At 35.7% G+C, this 23,656-nt stretch overlaps 4 protein-coding genes across 4 annotated transcripts; all 4 read left to right on the top strand.

Annotated features, from left to right (window-relative positions):
- Positions 1-1,912: 1,912 nt before the first annotated feature.
- Positions 1,913-6,531, top strand: LOC109188124. The gene is made up of 7 exons (XM_019338662.1): positions 1,913-2,280; positions 3,707-3,847; positions 3,962-4,327; positions 4,930-5,175; positions 5,442-5,534; positions 5,776-5,976; positions 6,069-6,531. The coding sequence occupies exons 1-7, from the start codon at positions 1,957-1,959 to the stop codon at positions 6,282-6,284; spliced, it is 1,587 nt and encodes a 528-aa protein (XP_019194207.1). The 5' UTR covers positions 1,913-1,956; the 3' UTR covers positions 6,285-6,531.
- A 4,200-nt stretch (positions 6,532-10,731) lies between these two features.
- Positions 10,732-18,169, top strand: LOC109187366. Its single transcript, XM_019337555.1, has 6 exons — positions 10,732-10,836; positions 16,022-16,481; positions 16,585-16,725; positions 16,817-17,434; positions 17,576-17,869; positions 17,957-18,169. Exons 2-6 carry the CDS (start codon positions 16,140-16,142, stop codon positions 18,167-18,169), a joined length of 1,608 nt encoding a protein of 535 aa, XP_019193100.1. The 5' UTR covers positions 10,732-10,836; positions 16,022-16,139.
- On the top strand, positions 12,220-13,978 carry LOC109187368. Its single transcript, XM_019337556.1, has 5 exons — positions 12,220-12,223; positions 12,641-12,723; positions 12,991-13,083; positions 13,322-13,522; positions 13,615-13,978. The coding sequence occupies exons 1-5, from the start codon at positions 12,220-12,222 to the stop codon at positions 13,828-13,830; spliced, it is 597 nt and encodes a 198-aa protein (XP_019193101.1). The 3' UTR covers positions 13,831-13,978.
- A 1,660-nt stretch (positions 18,170-19,829) lies between the features above and the next one.
- Positions 19,830-22,066, top strand: LOC109187272 (CRS2-associated factor 2, mitochondrial). The gene is made up of 5 exons (XM_019337448.1): positions 19,830-20,427; positions 20,644-20,771; positions 20,884-21,109; positions 21,243-21,370; positions 21,640-22,066. The coding sequence occupies exons 1-5, from the start codon at positions 19,905-19,907 to the stop codon at positions 21,760-21,762; spliced, it is 1,128 nt and encodes a 375-aa protein (XP_019192993.1). The 5' UTR covers positions 19,830-19,904; the 3' UTR covers positions 21,763-22,066.
- The last annotated feature ends 1,590 nt before the right edge of the window (positions 22,067-23,656 follow it).

The following is a 23,656-nucleotide window of genomic DNA, read 5'->3' as shown; positions in this document are numbered from 1 at the left end:
TAGATCAATGATTGAGGGTTGTTAGAAAATAAGGGGAAAATGTGACTTTTTTTTTAATATTAAAAACTTTCAAATTTGTAACAATTATAAAATTGACCCCGTATTTTTTATTTTTTATTAAAATATTTAACCACTAGTGAATCTTGATGGACGATTGCAAATTGCGATCAATCTTCATTTTTTTATATGATGACTATGCTCTCATTTGATCTGCCCCCCCCCCCCCCCCTCCCCCCTCCCCTCCACACACACACACACACACACATATATATATATATATATATATATATAAACTACTGAAGTTAATTTGAGTTTTAATTAGAGTACAATATGTATTACTTGTTCATATAAGGCGAAATACCTTGTCCTCAAGGCCCAGACCATGACCCAACATGATAATTAAGGAGTAAATTATAAGATATAAGCTAGGAGCTGAAAGCTGAAAAGCTATAAGCTAGGAGCTGAAAGCTGAAAAGCTATAAGCTCGGAGCTGAAAACTGAAGAGCTGTTATGATTGAAAGTGTTTAGTAAAATTAGCTTTTTGATAAGCCAATAAATGTAAAAAGACTAAAAAGGATATCTTCGTAAAATTTAAATTAGTTTGTTTACATATTAAAATTTAACATTTTGTCTTTAAAAAAAATTAACATTTTGAAATAAAACTATTAGCATAATGATGATCTAGCATCTCATAATAAAGTAGCAATATTGTTGCAAATAATAATAATAATAATAATAATAATAATAATAATTGCGGTGAAAGTTGCGGATAAAGGAGAAGAGAAAAAGAGTTTTAATTGAGAATGGTAAATTATGTCATTTCTTTAAAATAATAATGATAAAGATGGAAAAAAAGTTAGGAAGCTAGGAGCTTATTTTGAAAACAGAGAGCTTATAGCTTATTAGTAGCTTAAAATAAGCTATAAGTTCCTAAATAAACTCTGTCAAACAGAGCCTATGTCTTAACAATCAATTTTGTGAGATGACCACTATTTGGTGTCACAATAAAATTATTCCGGCGTTAGGGTTGGGGTTCAGCATTTGGAAGAAGAAAATTATTCCGGCAAAATTGAGATTTTTTGTTATTTGTTTATTTATTTATTTTTTGTAGGAGGTCACTATATTCACGTATACGGAGTATTATTTAAGTCAGACAACTTGGAGCATCTTTTTCCATCTAAACGTGTTAGACCAACTAAGGAAAATAACTCTTTTTCTTTTTCCTCTTTTAAATCACCAAGTAATAGGTTTTTAAGTCCTACAAGATTTGAATTAAAAGTTTATATATATAAAAGTTAATTAGAAAATAGATTTCAACAAATTCATAGAAAGAGAAAAAAATATCTTTCGACAAATCTTTAGTATTGAAAAAAATATATAGGCAAAACTAAAAAGCTCACATTATTTTTTGTTAACTCTATCATGTTTTTATAAACAAAATAGAAAGAAAAATAAGAAATTAGTATCGATTGAGGTGATGCGGATTAAATTAGTCAAATAATCAATTTAATATTACAAGATCGAAAGTTTATCAATCAACTATAGATAACATAAAACCTATGGTGGGAGTAGATGCTTACACATTACATTACGACTATTAAGACTTGATCTTGTGTCTTATATATAGATTTTGTATAAGTGTATTTATGTCTTTTAAAAACTTATTTCATTTATATTTTTTTAACCAATCAAAACACTGAAATACAATTTTTAAAGTCTATTCCTATATCAAACCAAATAATACTGAAATACAATTTCTAAAGTATATTTATATATCGAACCAAACAATAAAATACAATTAATGTTATATTCCTTACCTATTCCATTTACTATAAAATAGCATTTATATTCCCTCAAAATTCAATAACCAAATGCCGAAATAAGACAAAGCAAGGTTATGTACTTATGTGGTTATAAAAGTCAATCTGTGTCGCCTCCTCTTCCTATCTGCCATCCATGGGAGTTCTCTTAAGGACCTTTTTCCATATCACAATCCTCATCGCCATTTATTTGTTCCTTGCACCGCACGGAGGCCATGCCTTGAAGCTGCCGTTTCGGCCCACTGATATTGTTCCGCTGTTGCCACAGCAGCTCTCATGGCCTATCATCAACTCTTTGCACAGTGCAGCGGACCTCTTGCCCGCCTTTGTGGGCGCTGCTTCCGCCTCAAACACCACCAATATTGAGTGGAAAGGGACCTGCTTTTACCAGAACTCTGCTTGGTTGGAGCTCCACAACAAAAGTGGCACTCCATTTGGTGGAGGCACTCTTCACATCAAGGTATCTATCAAATTCTTTCAATTTTCCTATTTTGCTCTTAATTTATTGTGATTTTGATCTTATTAAGTGTTTAACTATGTTGAAATTTCATTGCTTCAAATCAATTTCGAGTTTAATATATTTAATTTGTATCAATTTGGGGTATTTCTCTGAGTTTTTTTTCTTTTTCTTTTAAAATTTTATTTGGGTATTTGCTATTCATGAATTTACAAGTGTTTGAATTGTTGTTTTTCTTTCTTCAAGTTTGACTGCCGGGTACTTCAGGATTTTATTTAGATTTGTTAGCATTTTTTATTTCGATCTTCATTTTTACAATTAGCACAGAGTGTCGGGATTTGAACTACCTGTTAATCTTTAAAAATAAAAAATAAAAAATCTTCAACTATTTACTACGGAGTACATGTTATTGTTTGATACTAAAATTTATGTTTTTAAGGTTCTGTTACTTTAATAAAAATATTTCTGTTTTGTTTTGATATTGATTCTGTTTGGAAGAACTAATTTAAGAGTTTAGCTTATTTTAAGCTACTAATAAGCTATAAGCTCTGTTTGGTCATGTTCCAAAAATAAGCTAGTAGCTTAAAACAATAAGCTTATTTTGAAACTTTTTTTTCAAAAATAAGCTAGTATTGGTTATACTGCTGTTTGCTTGAGGGGTCGGAGAATGATGAGGTAGCGTTTTAAATGTATTGAGTGTACTTGATCTCAGTATTCCAGTTGTTTGATCAAACTTAATGTAACAAGTGAAGTTGATTTCAGTAGATTTCTGTTAGATGTTCTTTGGGAAGAAATAAACTAGTAGTTTAAAATAATAGTTTATTTTGAAATGCTTTTTCAAAAACAAGCTAGTAGCTTCTAAACTTTTTTTCATCTTTATCCTTATTATTTTAAAATAAATAAATGACATCATTTATCGCTCCCAATTAAAACTCTTTAATTTTGAGAAAAAAGACATTTTATCTTTAGATTATAAGCACCACTTGGATTGTTACAAAAGGAGCCCCATGAGGTTATTTATATTTATTCCACATCCTCAACAGACGGTGCAGATCTACTTGATCGTATGATTATGATTATATCTCTAAAATCCTTCCTAAAATTCTATACAATTATATGAGTTCTATGGTGTTTTATAAGATTCTATAAATCTCTACACTTCAACATGTTAAATTTTAATAGGTAAACAAACATATTTAAATTTAAAACTATTTAAATTTTATGAAGATATTCTTTTTAGTCTTCCGCTTATCAAAAAAAGCTAATTTTACCAAACACTTCAGTTTTCAGCTTATATAGCTTATAGCTTTTTAGCTAGGTTTGCCAAACATAGCCATTATTGCATTGAACCACAAAGATTGATTTGGACTGATAATGGGATTCATCTTTGAGTATTTATTACAATTTTTCAATGTGTTCCATTGAACAGGTAAGCAATGCACACAGCTGGACTTGTATGGATATTTACATCTTTGCCACCCCGTATCGTGTGACATGGGATTACTACTTCTTATCTCGTGAACATACCCTTGAATTCGATGAATGGGTTTCAAAAGCTGAGTTAGAATACGTGAGTAAATGCTATAACCTTTATGAAGTCGTAGGGTAATAATATTATGTTTTTGAACATCACTTTTAAGTTAGACTTGTCACTTACAGACTTTTTAAATTTCAACCATGACAGGTAAAGAATTCTGGGGTTTCAATTTTTCTGATGCAAGCAGGAATGTTAGGAACCCTTAGTGCGCTATGGGAAGTCTTTCCTTTGTTCACAAACACTGGATGGGGTGAGAGTTCAAATCTTAATTTTCTCAAGAAACATATGAAGGCTTCATTTGAGGAGCGTCCTCAGCCGTGGGTAACAAATATTACTACTGATGATATACATTCTGGAGATTTTCTGGCAATATCAAAAATTAGAGGCCGCTGGGGTGGTTTTGAGACTTTGGAGAAGTGGGTAACAGGTTCTTATGCTGGTCATACTGCTGTTTGCTTGAGGGACGCCCAAGGAAATCTATGGGTCGGAGAATCTGGACATGATAATGATGAGGTAGCGTTTTAAATGTATTTGAGTATACTTGATCTCAGTATACCCGTTGTTTCACTGTTCGATCATATTACATCTATGTTAGAATCCTGCTAAGAATGATCTCTGCTAACTCTCACTTTAAGTAATAATTGTACTTTTATAGTGACAAATATTATTATAGAGTAATTTCATGTAACAAGTAGAGTTGATTTCAGTAGATTTCTATTAGATGTTCTTTGGGAGGAAAGAAGTGTTAAGATCAACCACTTATCACTATGCCAAAAGTTATAGCTAGTAGGGAAGACCCAACTTTATTTCCTTATACAACCACATTTTCCAGAGACAGGGTGCCAAACTTGGCTCCCTTTAGGCCTCCGGTCAACAATCCCCCTAGGCACTTGGTGCTGGACTTGACCCTTCATTGTCCTCCGCCCAAACAAGAAGTATGCTGGAGTGGAACATTTCTTAAGCAATAGAAATATGATGTGAAATGTATAAGTTCACTATTTTCCCTTTACAATCATGATTTTGAATGCTAAATTGTCAATGCTGTATTACTGTGATGCATTACTCCGGCACAGCCTGTTTTGAACTCATAAATATTTGTACTTTTTCATTTTCAGGGAGAAGATGTTATTGCTATCTTGCCTTGGGATGAATGGTGGGAGTTTGAGTTGACGAAAGATGACTCCAATCCACATATTGCATTGCTTCCTCTGCGTCCAGACCTCCGGGCCAAGTTTAATGAGACTGCTGCATGGGAATATGCTAAAAGCATGAATGGATTACCTTATGGTTATCACAACTTAATATTTAGCTGGATAGACACGATAGATGAAAATTTCCCTCCACCCTTGGATGCTCATCTGGTAATGAATCTTCACTCTAGTATTTAAGAAAAATTGCATTCTTCTTGCTTTTGAAGTTCAATATTCATTTATTCTCTTTTCACTGCATCTTTGCTCTAGCTCTGTGATTCCTGCAAAATCATTTCTACAATGCTAGAACATTATATCCTCTGAATATTTTGATAATTTCTTTTTTTCAAAATAGATATAGATATGTAACACTGATAATGGTTCCATTAAAGTTTCAGTTTTGATTTTGATATTTTGGTGGTTGGTGATACGTACAGGTTGCTTCTGCCATGACAGTTTGGAATCAAGTACAGCCTGCATATGCCGCTAACCTGTGGAATGAAGCCTTAAACAAGCGGCTTGGAACTGAGGTTGTATTTCTGCTAAATGTTTCTTCTTTATACAAAGTTCTTAGAAAAAACAGATGACCCTAGGCCAAGTGCTGATTGGGTTTAGAAAAAAAGTGGTTTTTATATCATTAGTCTTTGGCCCAGATTTTAGGTTTTTGAGTAGATTTTCCCCCAAACTTCAATCTCATAAAGTTTACCTTAGCTTGCAAATTGATGTGATAAATTGTGTGACCTAATGATATAAGTTTTTGTGTTGGAGCAGGGGCTTGATCTTCCTGAAATTCTTGTGGAAGTTGAACGGCGTGGATCATCTTTTGCAGAACTATTGACTATCCCGGAGCAGGATGGTTGGGTTTACGCAGATGGGAAGTCTACATCATGTGTTGCTTTTGTTCTTGAAATGTACAAGGAAGCGGGACTGTTTGGTCCACTTGCAAGCTCCATTGAAGTTACAGAGTTTACGGTGAGTTAGTTCTTTGTTGATATGTGTTGCAATGCAATGAATCACTTCTATGAATGAGCCTTATGAAATCATATATATGTATGAAAACGCAGATTAAAGATGCGTACTCGTTGAACTTTTTCGAGAACGATACAAGCCGCTTACCAAAGTGGTGCAATGATGGGGACACAGTGGAACTTCCCTTCTGTCAAATTCGAGGAAAGTACAGGATGGAATTGCCGGGTTACAATAGCATGGAACCATACGCTCACATGAACGAAAGGTGCCCGTCTATGCCCCCAGAATATTACCGCCCAGAAGGTTGCTAAATGCTAATGCTAATCAACACTTTTGTTTAATTTGCTTCCAATGTATTATGTATATATATATTGCTGGAAGCTGGATTCATTCTTTCATGTTTTCTGTTCTGTTCTCTTCTTATGTAATGCTTACTGTAATTGACCTTCAGGTTAGTACACAGAATTGTGAAGATCAGAATGTAATTACGCTAATCTTCATGTATGTTTATACAGGAAAATGCAATATAGAATTAATTAGAATGTGTTGTGATTATTATGTTTTATTTCCATACAAATTTATCAAACTAAAAGTTATCAATGCTTACTATATATATAGACTTTGGTTGATACCTAATATTTTATTTAATAATTAAAACAGAAAATAACATACATTATATCACTTAGACAGTGAATTGATTTTATTTTTGTTTTTTAATTCTCTTGAGAAGAGTGATAAGTTCAAAATAAGTTGATAGTTTAAATCACAAAGCATTGAATTAAGGTGTAATTTAGGGTTCAATTCAAGTGAGTGATGGCTGGGTTGGGGTGCAATATTTTGAGTCATAAATTTATAAAGTGGAGTATTTATCAGCAATTTATGCTATGACTAAAGTTTACGATGCACCTTGCAGTGCTATTCAGACTATTAGAGGCTGTGGACCCTTGGGAATTTATGGCTTTTTGGTTAGGTAGGGTATTGTGTGTTCTGGGAATGGTAGAGTAGGGTGTGGTTAAGGTATTTCTGTTTGAGAACTGAGGTGTGGTTTTAGGTTGCTCATTGGATTTAAAGCCTCTTTCCAACTGTCTAGCATTCCATATTGCATCTGCTAGTGTTTTGGGCTGAGTAGTTCTCACAAAGCCTCTCAGAGGGTAGGGTGTTTTTGAATCAGGAGGCTTCTAAATTCTGTCTAAAATTGGTGAACTCTTCCATTACCAAATCGTCTGCTTCTAAATTCCTCAAACCTATCAGTGAACTCCATAACTCCTCCATTCTGTCTAAAATTGGTGAACTCTTCCATTACCACTCCACTGTCATCACCAAATCGTCTGCAAACTGCCTCAGCAAAATGTGACCACTGGAATGGTTCATCTAAGCCAGTAAGATAACCTTCAAACCACAGACCTATCTTTCCAGTCAAGTTCACATATAACACATGCATTACTTCAATCCGGGGAATATGGACATTTGAAAAAAACGTTCACATATACTGATCCACAGTTTAGGTTGATCATAGTCAAATGCTGAAAAATCATATCGATACCTCATGAATGGAGATTCTATGGCTCGCCTTTGTGGCATCTGTGTCCGGACCTCCTTCCTTGTCCAGTTTGTGCCAAATCCTTCCAACCCCATCTCATTATCCGATTCTCCTTCACCAGCTATTTGCATTGCTGGTGCTTTCCCTGGCCTTTGTGCTGATGGATTCTGGCCTTGATGTGACAAGGCTGGGAGCTCATTCCTTACTCCATTTACAGACGATCCACCAGGGATAGTGGACATCAATGGTGGTGGAGGCCGATTGAGCCGGATTGTCTCTGCGATTTCATCTTGCCTTCCATTTGAGCTACTAACCGCTCCATTAGCTCAGTTGTTGTCTGTTTATGTGTCTCCATCTGATCACTCAAGTCAGCCACAACTATCTCTAGCTGTTTCAATCTTGCCTCCATTGAGCTCTGATACCAGATGTCACGAACCTAGGATTTAGAAATTGAGAGAAGAGATAGATAGATAGAGAGAGAGAGAGAGAGAGAGAGAGAGAATTGGGAGAGAATGTAGAGAGAAGATTGTTCATTACATCAGAATTCACATTTGCATACACGGCTAGCTATCCCCTTATAACCGTTACCCCTAACTGCTATTACAAGTTAAACGACACCGTTTAAGGGATCTATTTATTCAGCTTGCCACTTAATGAAACGACGGCGTTTCACTTATTGTAACCGCCTCCTAACTGTCGGGATGTCATGCGACGTCGTTTGCCCCTCAATCCTTTTGACCATCTTCTGAGATTAATACATTGAAGCTACTTTCATGGCATCGTTGGAGCCTAGACTTCAAATCAGAATATCTGCTATGCCTTCCTCTATCGGGTGGCAAAATTGTATATCGCCACACAAATGTCCTACTTCTTTTTCGTGGTTGAAACTATGATCCCAAAAATAGGCCAACCATTCCCTTGATGCTGTGGAAGCCATATGCACCTATTTACCCAAAGCTAGTGAAGAATGTTGCTGATGGCATGACATTTGAAGAAACTAAGGAAACGAGAACCAGAGGGTTCAACTCTCCTCCCCTAACAAAACTCACTGCGTCACTCTTTGTCTCTCGAGACTAACTGCGGTCTTGTATTCTGCTCTGACCTAGCTTTTTCAGTTGGATGATAAACTAGGTAAGTTTTAAATCCTTCATCATATAGTAGCTGATTCACTGCACATTAATCCGCTATGCAGCTAGGAATGGTGTCTATATAAATGTGGTTGAAAAAGTTAGGGTGGCATTTCAAATGATAATCGAGAGATATTCAAAGTGCTATGCGCAACGACGAGCTGGGGCTTTTTGCCGTATTTTGCATTTTCAATCTTTATCGGATTAGAATTTCACCACTTTAGTCTTTGAGTGTTAAGATTTTACCGCTTTAGTTCCCGACTCTCTAAAAAATCTCCAAATTCACATTAAACTTACATTTTACGTTAACATTTGCAAAGTTGGAGATTAAATTGAACAAATTTGATAGTCGAAGACCAAAGTGGTGAAATTCTAATAGTTGATTGACAATTTTAGGTAAAAATTGCATAGTTATAAACTAAATTGAGCAACTTTAGTAGTTGAGGACCAAAGTGGTGAAATCGTAATAGTCAATGGATAATTTTAGGTAAAAATTGCATAATTAAAAATTGAGTAAATACCCAAAATGGTCCATCGACTATAGCTAAATTCACAAATTAGACCTTGACTTTTAATTTCACCCAGTTAAGTCCTTAACTTTGCAATTTTGACACGATTTGGTCCTCCATCTATTTGACCGTTTGTTGACCGTGATCGACGATCTCCAGAAGAACCTTCAGCTCTTGTCGGAGCACGTGGAGGCCTCAGGATGATGTTGCACTGGTTCAGAAACACGCCGTCTTCTTCACTCTGGTACGAACTCAACTACATTGAATCCAAAGGGAGGATGAAGAAAGGCGATCGGATTTGGTAGATTGCTTTCGGCAGTGGATTCAAATGTAACAGTGCAGTCTGGAAATGCAACCAGAACCTTAAAAAACCGACGATGGACCATGAAATTACATATATACCCTCAAAAATCACAGTCAACAAACGGTCAAATAGATGGAGGACCAAATCGTGTCAAAATTGCAAAGTTAAGAACTTAATTAGTTGAAATTGAAAGTCGAGGACCAATTTGTGAATTAACTATAGTCGAGGGACCATTTTGGATATTTACTCTTAAAAATTAAATTGAGCAACTTTAATAGTTGATGACTAAAATTGTGAAATTTTAATAGTCAAGGGATTAAATTGAGTAAATTTGATAATTAATGACCAAATTAATAAAATCCTAATTGTTAAGGGACCAATAACTTAGAGATCAAAAATGTAATTTTTCTAGATTATTATTTTAAAAATCCTTCCTCCACCTTCATCGACGTTGACGAGAGAGACGGCACCCTCTTCCTCCTTCCGTATAATTTCTTTTCCCTTCCAATTCATTTATTTTCTCCTCTCTTTACGTGAAAGAGTGTTTTCTATATATTCTTTTATCAAGGCAGTGTGGGAGCAACTGGGGATTTCTTGTGTGCAGTGAGCAAAGGTCTAGCTTGTGTGGTTTACCATGATTTACATCCTCCTAAATGTTCTGTAGGGTCGGGGTGTGGGGGCCTTAGGATTGAGGTTCAACCTTTTGGAAGAATGCTATTAATTTTGTTACAAATGTTACAAATTTAATTATCAGTAAAAATTGCCTATTAACCTTCTTAATTTGAGTCATCTTTTAATAGTGATAGTGAATTTTCACCTCAGAATTCAAAAAAAAAAAAAATGAAATGCCTTCATAAAAAACAAATTTCAAACTTGAATGCGGTCATTGCATGGTGTCAAGCGCCGCCTATCGTATCTTATCGTAAAAAATATCCCACGGATGCAAAATTGAGCAAAAGAGAATAGTGTTCAGAGTTAGGAGTGAGGCAATTCATAAACTCTTTCCTGCTTGTTCTCTTTAAGAAAAGTACCCATCTTTGGAGTTTGGCAGGATATATGGTAGGTTCTACAGCCTTTTTGAGCATCAATGACGAGCCGTCAAGAATCAAAGATCAACTCTTTGGATCACGGTCTGAACTATGTGTTCAGGTATGGGAGGAATTGGTAAAACCGCTCTTGCTAGAATAATTTACGATGATCCTCATGTTATGAATCATTTCGATTTTCATGCCTGGATAACTATCTCCCAACAGTATCGCCTTAAGAATGTGTTGGTAGGAGGCTTCCCAACTGAAATTCCTGTTTATATGTTTTCTGATTTTCAGAACTGGGAAGCAACTAATGTGCAGTTTCCTGTGCTTGAATGCCTTGTTCTTCATTACTGTACAGTTCTTAAACATATCCCAGATGGTGTTGCAGAAATACCAACTCTGCAACTGATTGAATTGAGTCATTGCAATAGCTTGGTTGAGGAAAGTGCTAAAAAGATTCAGATTGATCAACAAGAAATGGGGAATGAGGATCTTGTCCTCAGACTATGCCATAATGATGATCCCATACTTGAACTTGGCACTAATGATAGCCTGTGGGATTTTTAAAACCTTCACAGGTTCGTAGATAAATCAATGCTGTACAACATTAATGGTGTAATTATAAATTTTTAACCTTGACAAGTTAATTAACTATTACTCATCATAACCTTTTTTTTTTTGTTGGTGAAATTACTCATCATAACTGATTTAGATTCTTTCCTTTAAAAAAAAAAAAAAAACTGATTTAGTTTCTTGTTATTATTCTGTTAGTAAATTCGTTCATCAGTATCGATGAGTCCATGCCAGCTTGCCAGAGCCCAACTAAGGCGGTTATAAAATTCATTCAATCTACAGTCTCGCCTCCACTTCCTAGCTATCTCCATCTCTCTCTTCCCGCCATGGCTACATCCAAAGGAGCTCTCTCAACAACAATTTTCCTCATCGCCATTTCTTTGTTCCTTGCACTACCACACGGCGGCCATGCCTTGAACCTCCCGTTTCGACCCACTGATATGGTTCCGCCGTTGCCTCAGCTGCTCTCCCGCCCTATCCTCAACTATCTGCATGCGCGCAGCAGCAGTCCAGAGGACCCCTTGCCCGCCTTCGTGGGCGCCGCTTCTGCCTCCGACACGGCCAATATCCACTGGGAAGGCGCCCTGCTTTAACCACAACTCTGCTTGGTTGGAGCTCCATAACAAGAGTCGCACTCCATTTGGCGGCGGCGCTCTTCACATCAATGTTAGGTCTCCATGCCATTTGACTGCCATTGTTCTTCAATGTATTCGCGTCCTTTAATTTATGAATATGTGTTGGATCTGATCTATTATTGAGCAGGTAAGCAAAGCACACACATGGTACTATGATGATTCTTATCTGTTTGCGACTGCGCATCGTGTGACATCGGATTTCTTCTTCTTGTCTGGTGAACATATCATCCAATTCGACCAATGGGTTTCGAAAGCTGAGTTAGAATACGTGAGTAAATGCTATATATATATATTATGAAATTATCTCGATCGCTTTTGAGTTTTACTTACAGATCGATTGATCGAGTTTTTTTACTGGTAAAAAAGACTGGGGTTTCAATTTTTGTCATGGATTTTGAAATGATGGGAGTCCTTGATATGCTAAAGGAAGTGTTTCCTTTGATCACGAGCGCGGGATGGAGTGAGAGGTCGAATATTAATTTTCTCAACAAACGCATGGAGGCTTCATTGTTGATACGTCTTCGACAATGGGTATCAAATGTTTCTACGGATAGTGAAGTTGATTTCAGTAGATTTCTGTTAGATGTTCTTTGGGAAGAAATAAACTAGTAGTTTAAAATAATAGCTTATTTTGAAATGCTTTTTCAAAAACAAGCTAGTAGCTTCTAAACTTTTTTTCATTTTTATCCTTATTATTTTAAAATAAATAAATAACATCATTTAGCGCTCCCAATTAAAACTCTTTAATTTTGAGAAAAAAAAAACATTTTATCTTTAATTATAAGCACCATTTGGATTGTTACAAAAGGAGCCCCATGAGGTTATTTATATTTATTCCACATCCTCAATGGACGGTGAAGATCTACTTGATCGTATTACTATGATTATATCTCTAAAATCCTCCCTAAAATTCTATACAATTATATGAGTTCTATAATGTTTTATAAGATTCTATAAATTTCTACACTTCAATATTTAGCTGGATAGACACTATAGATGAAAATTTCCCTCCACCCTTGGATGCTCATCTGGTAATGAATCTTCACTCTAGTATTTAAGAAAATTTGCATTCTTCTTGCTTTTGAAGTTCAATATTCATTTATTCTCTTTTCACTGCATCTTTGCTCTAGCTCTTTGATTCCTGCAAAAATCATTTCTACAATGCTAGAACATTATATCCTCTGAATATTTTGATAATTTCTTTTTTTCGAAATAGATATAGATATGTAACACTGATAATGGTTCCATTAAAGTTTCAGTTTTGATTTTGATATTTTGGTGGTTGGTGATTCGTACAGGTTGCTTCTGCCATGACAGTTTGGAATCAAGTACAGCCTGCATATGCCGCTAACCTGTGGAATGAAGCCTTAAACAAGCGGCTTGGAACTGAGGTTGTATTCCTGCTAAATGTTTCTTCTTTATACAAAGTTCTTAGAAAAAACTGATGACCCTAGGCCAAGTGCTGATTGGGTTTAGAAAAAAGTGGCTTTTATATCATTACTCTTTGGCCCAGATTTTAGGTTTTTGAGTAGATTGTCCCCCAAACTTCAATCTCATAAAGTTTACCTTTGCTTGCAAATTGATGTGATAAATTGTGTGACCTAATGATATAAGTTTGTGTTGGAGCAGGGGCTTGATCTTCCTGAAATTCTTGTGGAAGTTGAACGGCGTGGATCATCTTTTGCAGAACTATTGACTATCCCGGAGCAGGATGGTTGGGTTTACGCTGATGGGAAGTCTACATCATGTGTTGCTTTTGTTCTCGAAATGTACAAGGAAGCGGGACTGTTTGGTCCACTTGCAGGCTCCATTGAAGTTACAGAGTTTACGGTGAGTTAGTTCTTTGTTGATGTGTTTTGCGATGCAATGAATCACTTCTATGAATGAGCCTTATGAAATCATATATATGTATGAAAGCGCAGATTAAAGATGCTTACTCGTTGAAGTTTTTCGAGAACAATACAAGTCGATTACCAAAGTGGTGCAATGATGGGGACACAGTGGAACTTCCCTTCTGTCAAATTCGAGGAAAGTACAGGATGGAATTGCCTGGTTACAATAGCATGGAACCATACGCTCACATGAACGAAAGGTGCCCGTCTATGCCCCCAGAATATTACCGCCCAGAAGGTTGCTAATGCTCATCAATACTTTTGTTTAATTTGCTTCCAATGTATTATGTATATATATATTGCTGGAAGCTGGATTCATTCTTTCATATTCTGTTCTCTTCTCTTCTCTTCTCTTCTTATGTAATGCTTACTGCAATTGACCTTCAGGTTAGTATACAGAATTGTGAAGATCATAATGTAATTACGCTAATCTTCATGTATGTTTATACAGGAAAATGCAATATTGAATTAATTAGAATGTATTGTGATCATCAGGGACGGAGCCAGAAAAATACTTGAGCGGGGGCGAAGTTTAAATGACAGTTAGCAATATCAATTACGAAATATCAAACAATCATAATAAAGTTAAAATACAAAATATATTATAAATTACAATAGAAATTTTTTGATAGATTAAACGATAGTTAGAATCAGAGCAAAAAAGTATACTTGAGTGAGGTAAAAATGTAAAATAATTTGAATAAAATGAAGCATAATATAAACTTGTATACTACATTAATTAAATGATTCATAAAAAGTAGACTAAAAGAGCATTAATTTGTTAATTAAATGATTCATAAAAAGTAGACTAAAAGTGTTTTTAATGAGATTCGAACCTATAACCATACACTTTTTTAAAAATTAAATTTAAAGCTCAAACAACTAAGCTACTCTAACTATTAATAAATCAAACATAAATATAAATTGTATATAACATTTAATGCTATATATGTCGATATATACATACATATAGAATTAATTTCACTTTTGGTCCCACGACTTTGGATGTTCTATCACTTTTGGTGCACAATTTTAAAATTTTTTAATTTTGGTGCCTAATTTTGTTATTTTTATCAGTTTTGGTCCTTTCGGCCAAATTGACAGCGAAATGTTGCTGGATTTTATATTTTTAGGGGTAAAATTGTCATCCCAAGGAAACATCTTCAATATCTAATCAAAATCACTGTAAAATCATATCTATAGGTGTTTGATCGATGAGAATAATGGGAAAGACGGGCAGGAACCAGATAGATCTATGGGATTTATAGTTTCGACCATTGGCAAACTCTTCTTTTCCTCTTAATATGATTTTTCTTTTGTTTAAATATTGAAGATCTTTTCATAGTATGATGATTTTGCCCCTAAAATATAAAATTCAGAAATATTTTACCTTCAATTTGGCTAGAAGGACCAAAACTGATAAAAATAACAAAGTTAGGCACCAAAATTAAAAAAATTTAAAATTGTGTACCAGAAGTGATACGAACTCAAAAGTCGTGGGACCAAAAGTGAAATTAATTCCATACATATATATAAAGGGGTGAGGTGGGGGAGTGGGGGCAGCTGCCCCCATACTGCCTCCGTCGATGGTGATCATTATGTTTTATTTCCATACAAATTTATCAAACTAAAAGTTATCACACTACTTGGTTGATACCTAATATTTTAATTAATAATTAAAACAGAAAATAACATACATTATATCACTTAGATAGTGAGTTGATATTTTTTTTTGAGATTCTCTTGAGACCGTTGATAAATTCAAAATAAGTTGATAGTTTAAATCGCAAGGCACTGATTAAGGTGTAATTTAGGGTTCAATTCAAGTGAGTGATGGTTGGGTTGGGGTGCAATATTTGGAGTCATAAATCCATAAAGTGGAGTATTTATCAGCAATTTATGCCATGATTAAATTTCACGATGCATTGTGGACATGATTCAAAATGACATCAAAATTATGTATTTATTAAAATATATTAATTGTAACATGTATATAATTTATTAATTGAAATTACATATACAGTTACATAATCTGAATGGACTAAGCCATGATACATAATTGATGCAGGCTTGGTACATGGTATAACAATTTGTATTATAATATTTTTACACTTTGTGATGTACATAATAAATTTGTATTCTGTAATTAAACAATGTAAATCTATAATTCAAATTACAAATGTATTCTAACCATAGCATATTTTTAGAAACCAAGTAGGAAGAAGAATAATAAATAAGACAAATTTTCAACCTTGACAAGTCAATTAAGACGATTAACTATTTTACTCATCATAACTTTTTTTTTTTTTTGGGTGAAAGTACTCACCATAACTGATTTAGTTTCTTTCCTTAAAAAAAAAAAAAAAAAAAAAAAAAAAAAAAAAAAAAAAAAAACTGATTTAGTTTGTTGTTAGATTCTGTTAGTAAATTTGTGCAGTATCGATGAGTCCATGCCAGCTTGCCAGAGCCCAACTGCCCAAGGCGGTTATAAAATTCATTCAATCTACAGTCTCGCCTCCACTTCCTAGCTATCTCCATCTCTCTCTCTTCCCGCCATGGCTACATCCAAAGGAGCTCTCTCAACAACCCTTTTCCTCATCGCCATTTCTTTGTTCCTTGCACTACCGCACGGCGGCAATGCCTTGAAGCTCCCGTTTCGGCCCACTGATATGGTTCCGCCGTTGCCTCAGCTGCTCTCCCGCCCTATCCTCAACTATCTGCATGCGCGCAAGAGTAGCAGTCCAGAGGACCCCTTGCCGGTCTTTGTGGGCGCCGCTTCCGCCTCCAACACCGCCAATATTCACTGGAAGGCGCCCTGCTTTAACCACAACTCTGCTTGGTTGGAGCTCCATAATAAGAGTCGCACTCCATTTGGCGGCGGCGCTCTTCACATCAATGTTAGGTCTCCATGCCATTTGACTGCCATTCTTCTTCAATGTAGTATATATTCACGTCGTTTAATTTATGAATATGTGTTGGATCTGATCTATTATTGAACAGGTAAGCAAAGCACACACCTGGTACTGTGATGATTCTTATCTGTTTGCCACTGCGTATCGTGTGACATCGGATTACTTTTTCTTGTCTGGTGAACATACCATCGAATTCGACCAATGGGTTTCGAAAGCTGAGTTAGAATACGTGAGTAAATGCTATATATATATATATTATGAAATTATCTCGATCGCTTTTGAGTTTTACTTACAGATCGATTGATCGAGTTTTTTTACAGGTGAAAAAGACTGGGGTTTCAATTTTTGTCATGGCTTTTGAAATGATGGGAGTCCTTGATATGCTAAAGGAAGTGTTTCCTTTGATCACGAGTGCGGGATGGAGTGAGAGGTCGAATGTCAATTTTCTCAACAAGCGCATGGAGGCTTCATTGTTGATACGTCCCCTGCGACAATGGGTAGCAAATGTTTCTACCGATAGTATACATTCTGGAGATTTACTGGCCGTATCAAGATTTAGCGGCCGCCGGGGTGGTATCCAGACTTTGGAGAAGTGGGTAACGGGTTCTTATGCCGGTCATATCGCCGTTTGCCTGAGGGACGCCGGAGGGAAGCTGTGGGTCGGAGAATCTGGGCGGGAGAATGATGAAGGGGAAGCTGTTATTGCCATCTTGCCTTGGGATGAATGGTGGGAATTTGAGTTGAAATATGACTCCATTCCCAGTAGTATTGCATTGCTCCCTCTCCGCCCAGATCTCCGGGCAAAGTTTAATGAGAGTGCCGCATGGGAATATGCTAAAACCATGGATGGATTGCCTTATGCTTATCACAACTTAATATTTAGCTGGATTGACACTATGAAGGAAAATTACCCTGAACCCTTGGGGGATCCTCATGTGGTATATATATATATATATATATATATATATATATATATATATATATATATATATATTTCCTGCATCTTCAATTCAGTTTAGTTTAATTTTCTGGGTCGATCTTCAACTTATTGATGTTCTGGAATTGATCGAATTCTGCAGATTGCTTCTGCCATGACAGTTTGGAATCAAGTACAGCCTCCATATGCCGCTAATGTGTGGAATGAAGCCTTGAACAAGCGGCTTGGAACAGAGGGGCTTGGTTTCCCAGAAATTCTTGAAGAACTTAAACGGCGTGAATCAAGTTTGGCACAAGTATTGACTCTTCCAGAGCAAGATGATTGGGTTTACTCTGATGGCAAGTCTACATCCTGTGCTGCTTTTGTTCTTGGAATGTATAAGAAAGCAGGGCTGTTTGGTCCACTTTCAAGCCTCATTCAAGTTACCGAGTTCACGGTGAGTTCAATTCAGTTCAGTTCTTCAATTCGATTATGTATATGAATGAATAATGAATGAGGCTTATGAAATTATCATATTGTGCAGATTAAAGATGCTTACTCGTTGAAGTTTTTTGAGAACGATACAAGGCGCTTACCAAAGTGGTGCAATGATCCCTACACAATACTTCTCTCCTGTCAAATTCTGGGAAAGTACTTGATGGAATTGCCGGGTTACAATAGCCTGGAACCATACGCTCACATGAATGAAAGGTGTCCGTCTATGCCTCCAAAATATCGCCGCTCAGAAGGTTGCTGATCATATCATCAAAGGCATTATAAATTTATAATAGCTATCATAGATTCATTCTTCCATATTTTCTGATCTGATCTGTTCTTACTGTAATTCCGATCACCTGAAGATTAGTACACTACAGGATTGTGAAGAATGTAATTACGCTATCTTCATGTGAAGAATGTATATACAGGAAAATGCAATACGCAATACTAAAAGTAATCACAATCTTTTGAATTGAATGCTATGCTTACTATACACCAGTTGCTTGAGATCTGATATTTTAATAATTAAAAGAGAAAATTACACTATATCACTTATACAGCAGATTGATATGTTTTTGAAAATTATCTCATCAAAATAAATTAATAGTTTAAATGGTTTAGGTACAAAATTAAAGTGTAATCAAGGGTTGAATTTGAATGAATGATGATGGGCCACTAGGTCAGGATGCAAAATGATATCATAGTCTATCTTACATTGTAAATCTAATTTAAAATGGTATTTAAATTATATAATTGCAATTAACATATTATGTAACTGAATTAACATATTAATTAATTGTAATAGATACATAATTTGATAATGTAAGTACATAATATATTAAATGTGGTAAACATAATATATTAATTGTAATATCGTGTTAACTACAAGTAGTTAAGTACAAGTAATTTTATTTTGGATCAAAGTCCACCTATGCGGTATAACAATTGATACTTTTTATGTTTCATTGTCATATTTAGGAATAAGGGTCAAATAGGTCACTCAACTGCGCACACAATTGCAATTAGGCCATTGAACTAAAAAAGAATGTAATTGAGCCATTGAACAACACAAAAACATGCAATTTAGTCCAAAATGACATGTTTACCTGTTGTAGCAAGTTACTCATTTTTTAATTAATTTTTAAAAATAATTTTTCATTTTTAATAAATACTTAATTTTTGTAAAAAAAAAAAAAAAAAAAAAAACAGAAACAACCGGGCGGAGACGAGGCTTCGTCTCCAGCCATGGAGACAAAGACCTTCGTTGATCTTCGTCTCCATAGCCGGAGACGAAGGTCCCCTTCGTCCCCATGGCCAGGAGACGAAACCTTTGTCTCCTGGCCATGGAGACGAAGGTCTTTGTCTCCATGGCTGGAGACGGAGGTTTGTCTCCGGCCATGGAGACGAATCGTCTCCGGGCGGCTGTTTCTGTTGTTGTTGTTGTTGTTTTTTTTTTTTTTTTTTTTTTTTTTTTTTTTTTTTATTTATTAAAAATTATTGTTAAAATTTAATTTAAAAATGGGTAACTTGCTATAACGGGTGAACAAGTCATTTTGAGCATGTTTTTGTGTTGTTCAATGACTCAATTGCATTCTTTTTTAGTTCAATGGCCTAATTACATTTGTGTGTGTAATTGAGTGGCCTATTTGACCCTTATTCTTCATATTTATTATTAATGGATCAAAACAACTCTTTCTTATTTATTTATTTTCTTTATTATATTTACTTATTTTTAAATTTATTTTTTTGTGTTTAATATTATTTTTAGTGTAGTTTTTAAATATATAAATTTTGTATGTTAATACTTAATACTAAATTAAATTAAAAATTGGTTAATCTAACCAACACATAAAATGAGAGGGACGGAAGGAGTATTTATTATTAACGCCTTAATTACCAAAGCACCACTGAAGTCCGCTAGCGATACAGAGTACAGACGTATAGCCAGCCATCTTCATTTTCAGCATTTCACTGTGAGAAGTTAGAAATTGAGAATGTTGAAGCTACTTCCATGGCGTCGTTGGAGCCTAGACTTCAGAATATCTGCTATACCTTCCCCGTTCCTCACCACTATTTCCCGTTTCCTCACACACTCTCAATCTCTAGGAGAACAACAAGGATATATATCGGACCCGCCATTTTCTTCGACCACCACCAAAACCCTAAAACCACTGAAGACCAAAAAGAAGAAGAGTACAAAAACCTCACCCAGCAATAATTCTCAAAACTCTCCGGTGAGCTCCGATCTGCCTTTTGATTTCCGGTATTCTTACTCGGAGACCAACTCCGCTATTGAGCCTATCGGATTCCGTGAGCCACCCAAATTCTCTCCGTTTGGTCCTGGACGCCTCGATAGGAAATGGACTGGGACTTGTGCCCCTGCACAAAGGCCTCCGGACTTGGAGAAGGTTGCCGAGGAGCGGCAATCAGTTCTCGGAGAATCGCTGTCGGAGGAGGAAATTGCAGAGCTTGTTGACAAGTACCGTTACAATAACTGCTCTCGCCAAATCAATCTGGGTAATATTCATCCCTCCCCTTTCGCCTAATCAATTTTGTTCATGCTTATTTAATCTCTGCTTGCTTGCTTGCTTGCTTGACTACTTAGTAGTTGACTGTACATAATTTTGTGCTCTTCAATTACAGACACACTGGAACCATAACTATTGGATTCAGTTGTATTAAGTATAATGTTTCTTGGAAGAATGCTAAAACTGTAGTTCTATCATTTGGCAGGGAAGGGTGGAGTTACACACAATATGCTGGAAGACATCCACAACCACTGGAAGAGAGCTGAAGCTGTTAGGATCAAGTGCTATGGAGTACCAACTCTCGACATGGATAATGTTTGCTTCCATCTTGAGGTCTGATATCTGGATCCCTCTTGTCATTCTCCATTTGAATATGATGTATTTGGTTCCTCCTATTGGGTCCAAGTATTCGTTTTCACTGATAAGGATCACAGTGCCTTCATAGGACAAGTCCGGTGGCAAAATTGTATATCGCCACATAAATGTCCTACTTCTTTTTCGTGGTCGAAACTATGATCTGAAAAATAGGCCAACCATTCCCTTGATGCTGTGGAAGCCATATGCACCTATTTTCCCAAAGCTAGTGAAGAATGTTGCTGATGGCCTGACATTTGAAGAAACTAAGGAAATGAGAACCAGAGGGCTCAACTCTCCTCCCCTAACAAAACTCAGTGAGTCACTCTTGAGACTAACCATGGTCTTGTATTCTGCTCTAACCTTTTTCAATTGGATGATAAACTAGGGTAAGTTTTAAATCCTTCATCATATAGTAACTGATTCACTGCATATTAATCCACTATGCAGCTAGGAATGGTGTCTATATAAATGTGGTTGAAAAAGTTAGGGTGGCATTTCAAACAGCAGAACTAGTAAGATTAGACTGCTCCCATGTTGGAACAAGTGACTGCAAGAAGATCAGTGTTAAATTACGGGTATGACTTGTGCTTTCACTGTTTCAAGCTCATTGCTATTAAATACTCTAGATATATGATCTATATATGATCACAATCTCACAATTACCTCTATTTGTAATTTTCTGTCTCATTTTCATTTTCCTCTTGATATGATGTGTTGTGTTGAAATGTAAGGGTGTTTAGATTGTCCCTCCCATATACTGTCAGAGTGGTATGGCATGGGACCATGCCCACTAAACTCTTTTCAATAAGGAAGAAGTTTACAAAGCCATATTTCTTGAATGCAGGATTTGGTACCTTGTATTCCAATCTTGGTTAAGGATGAACAAATTATACTTTGGAGGGGAAAGAGGGATGAAGATCAGAACTGTGGTTCATCAACAGAACTTGCAAAGTGCAAACATACCTAAATTATAGACATGTTAGACATGTGTTAGGGATTTTGTTAGCCTCCCATATATAGCAAGTTAAATTGCACAACAGGAAATAGGTTTTGCACTACTTCCATGGCTGCCTCTATGTCCAGAACTGTAGGAGTCCCTTTTTTTTTTTTTTTTTACATTGCCGGGAGGAAGAGGGGTGCCTCATCTAAATCTGGGGAAGAGGCAGTCACCATGAAGTGACTTATTCTAGTTCTAATGTTTGAACTAGGGACCAAATATGTGTTTTTCCTATCAAATAATAAATTTATAATGACTTTGAGTTGAAAAGGAATTAAGGAAATATTATTCAAATTATCAATATCATAATAGTTCCTTACAATTTTGTATTCCAAAAAAAGAAAGCACTGTACTGGATAATTACGGCATCATCTACTGACAATATATTTGCATAAGATGCTACTCAAAACACAAAATTGTAATTACTGCTCCGGTAGAATCTTTTTAGGGTAATTACTGTTAGACGTTTGTGTTTTTGCAATAACATAAAGAAGATAAATGAAGTATTTGTAAACCTATCCCAATGTGTGAGTTTAGTTGTGGTGTGGTTTACATATTCCCAGATTTTGGAATGAAATTGAAGTATGATGAGCTTTAATAATATCTGCTACTACAAAGTGATGCTACAATGCTGAAAAGCAGGAGGTTTTTGTTTACAGAGTATTAATCTACACTTAAAATGACTGCATCCCTCTGTTTTTCCATGGAAATTGTGTTTCAGTGTCAAGATTCCAAATTTCACTAACATCCCTAATGTGTGTGTGTGTGGGAATATATCTTTATTCTAAGAAAGAAAGACAAGTTAATGTAATACATAGCAGTGATACATTGCATCACAAAACACATCAACAAAGAACTCACCGTAAACTCCGTAACTTCAATGGAGCTTGTAAGTGGACCAAACAGTCCCGCTTCCTTGTACACTTGGTCACCCAGCAATAATTCTCAAAACTCTCCGGTGAGCTCCGATCTGCCTTTTGATTTCCGGTATTCTTACTCGGAGACCAACTCCGCTATTGAGCCTATCGGGTTCCATGAGCCGCCCAAATTCTCTCCATTTGGGCCTGGACGCCTCGATAGGAAATGGACTTGGAGAAGGTTGCAGAGGAGCGGCAATCAGTTCTCGAAGAACCGGTGTTGGAAGAGGAAATTGCAGAGCTTGTTGACAAGTACCGTTACAGTAACTTCTCTCGCCAAATCAATCTGGGTAATATTCATCCCTCCCCTTTTGCCAAATGAATTTTGTCCATGCTTATTTAATCTCTGCTTGCTTGGCTACTTAGTTGGCTCTACATAATTTTGTGATGTAGGCCTTGCCTTGGTAGTTGGTACATGGTATAATTATAATATTTTTATACTTGGTGATGTACATAATAAATTTGTTTTTCACATAAACCAACCAAAATATATGTTTGTAATCGAGCAATGTAAATCTATAATTCAAATTACAAATGTATTCATTCTAACACTAGCATATATATTTTTAGAAACCAATAGGAAGAAGAATAATAAATAAGTATCAATATAATTAGGATAACTCCAATTAAACTTCATAACTATAAATTTTCAACCTTGACAAGTTAATTAACTAGAGATAACCTACTCATCATAACAGATTTAGTTTCAGTAAACAACAAAGGATTTAGTCTACCTTCGGCACTGTCCTTAATCCCGCAGCTGATTTTATAGCAGCCACAAGCGGTCCTTTGCCTCACTCTACGTGTTCAGTGATGGCAGAAACTAACGTTGGCATGCTGCAGCTAAGTAAGTATTGTGTGACAGTCCTAACAACAAATGTAAAATGAATTTCAAACATATAATACTTTTGGAGAGTGGGTAAAGAATGCATTTGGCATGATGAATG

Source organism: Ipomoea nil, unplaced genomic scaffold, assembly GCF_001879475.1.
Source record: "Ipomoea nil cultivar Tokyo-kokei standard unplaced genomic scaffold, Asagao_1.1 scaffold1421, whole genome shotgun sequence".
NCBI lineage: Eukaryota > Viridiplantae > Streptophyta > Magnoliopsida > Solanales > Convolvulaceae > Ipomoea > Ipomoea nil.
The sequence above is the reverse complement of the archived record's forward strand: the minus strand, read 5'-3'. Positions and strand labels throughout refer to the sequence as shown.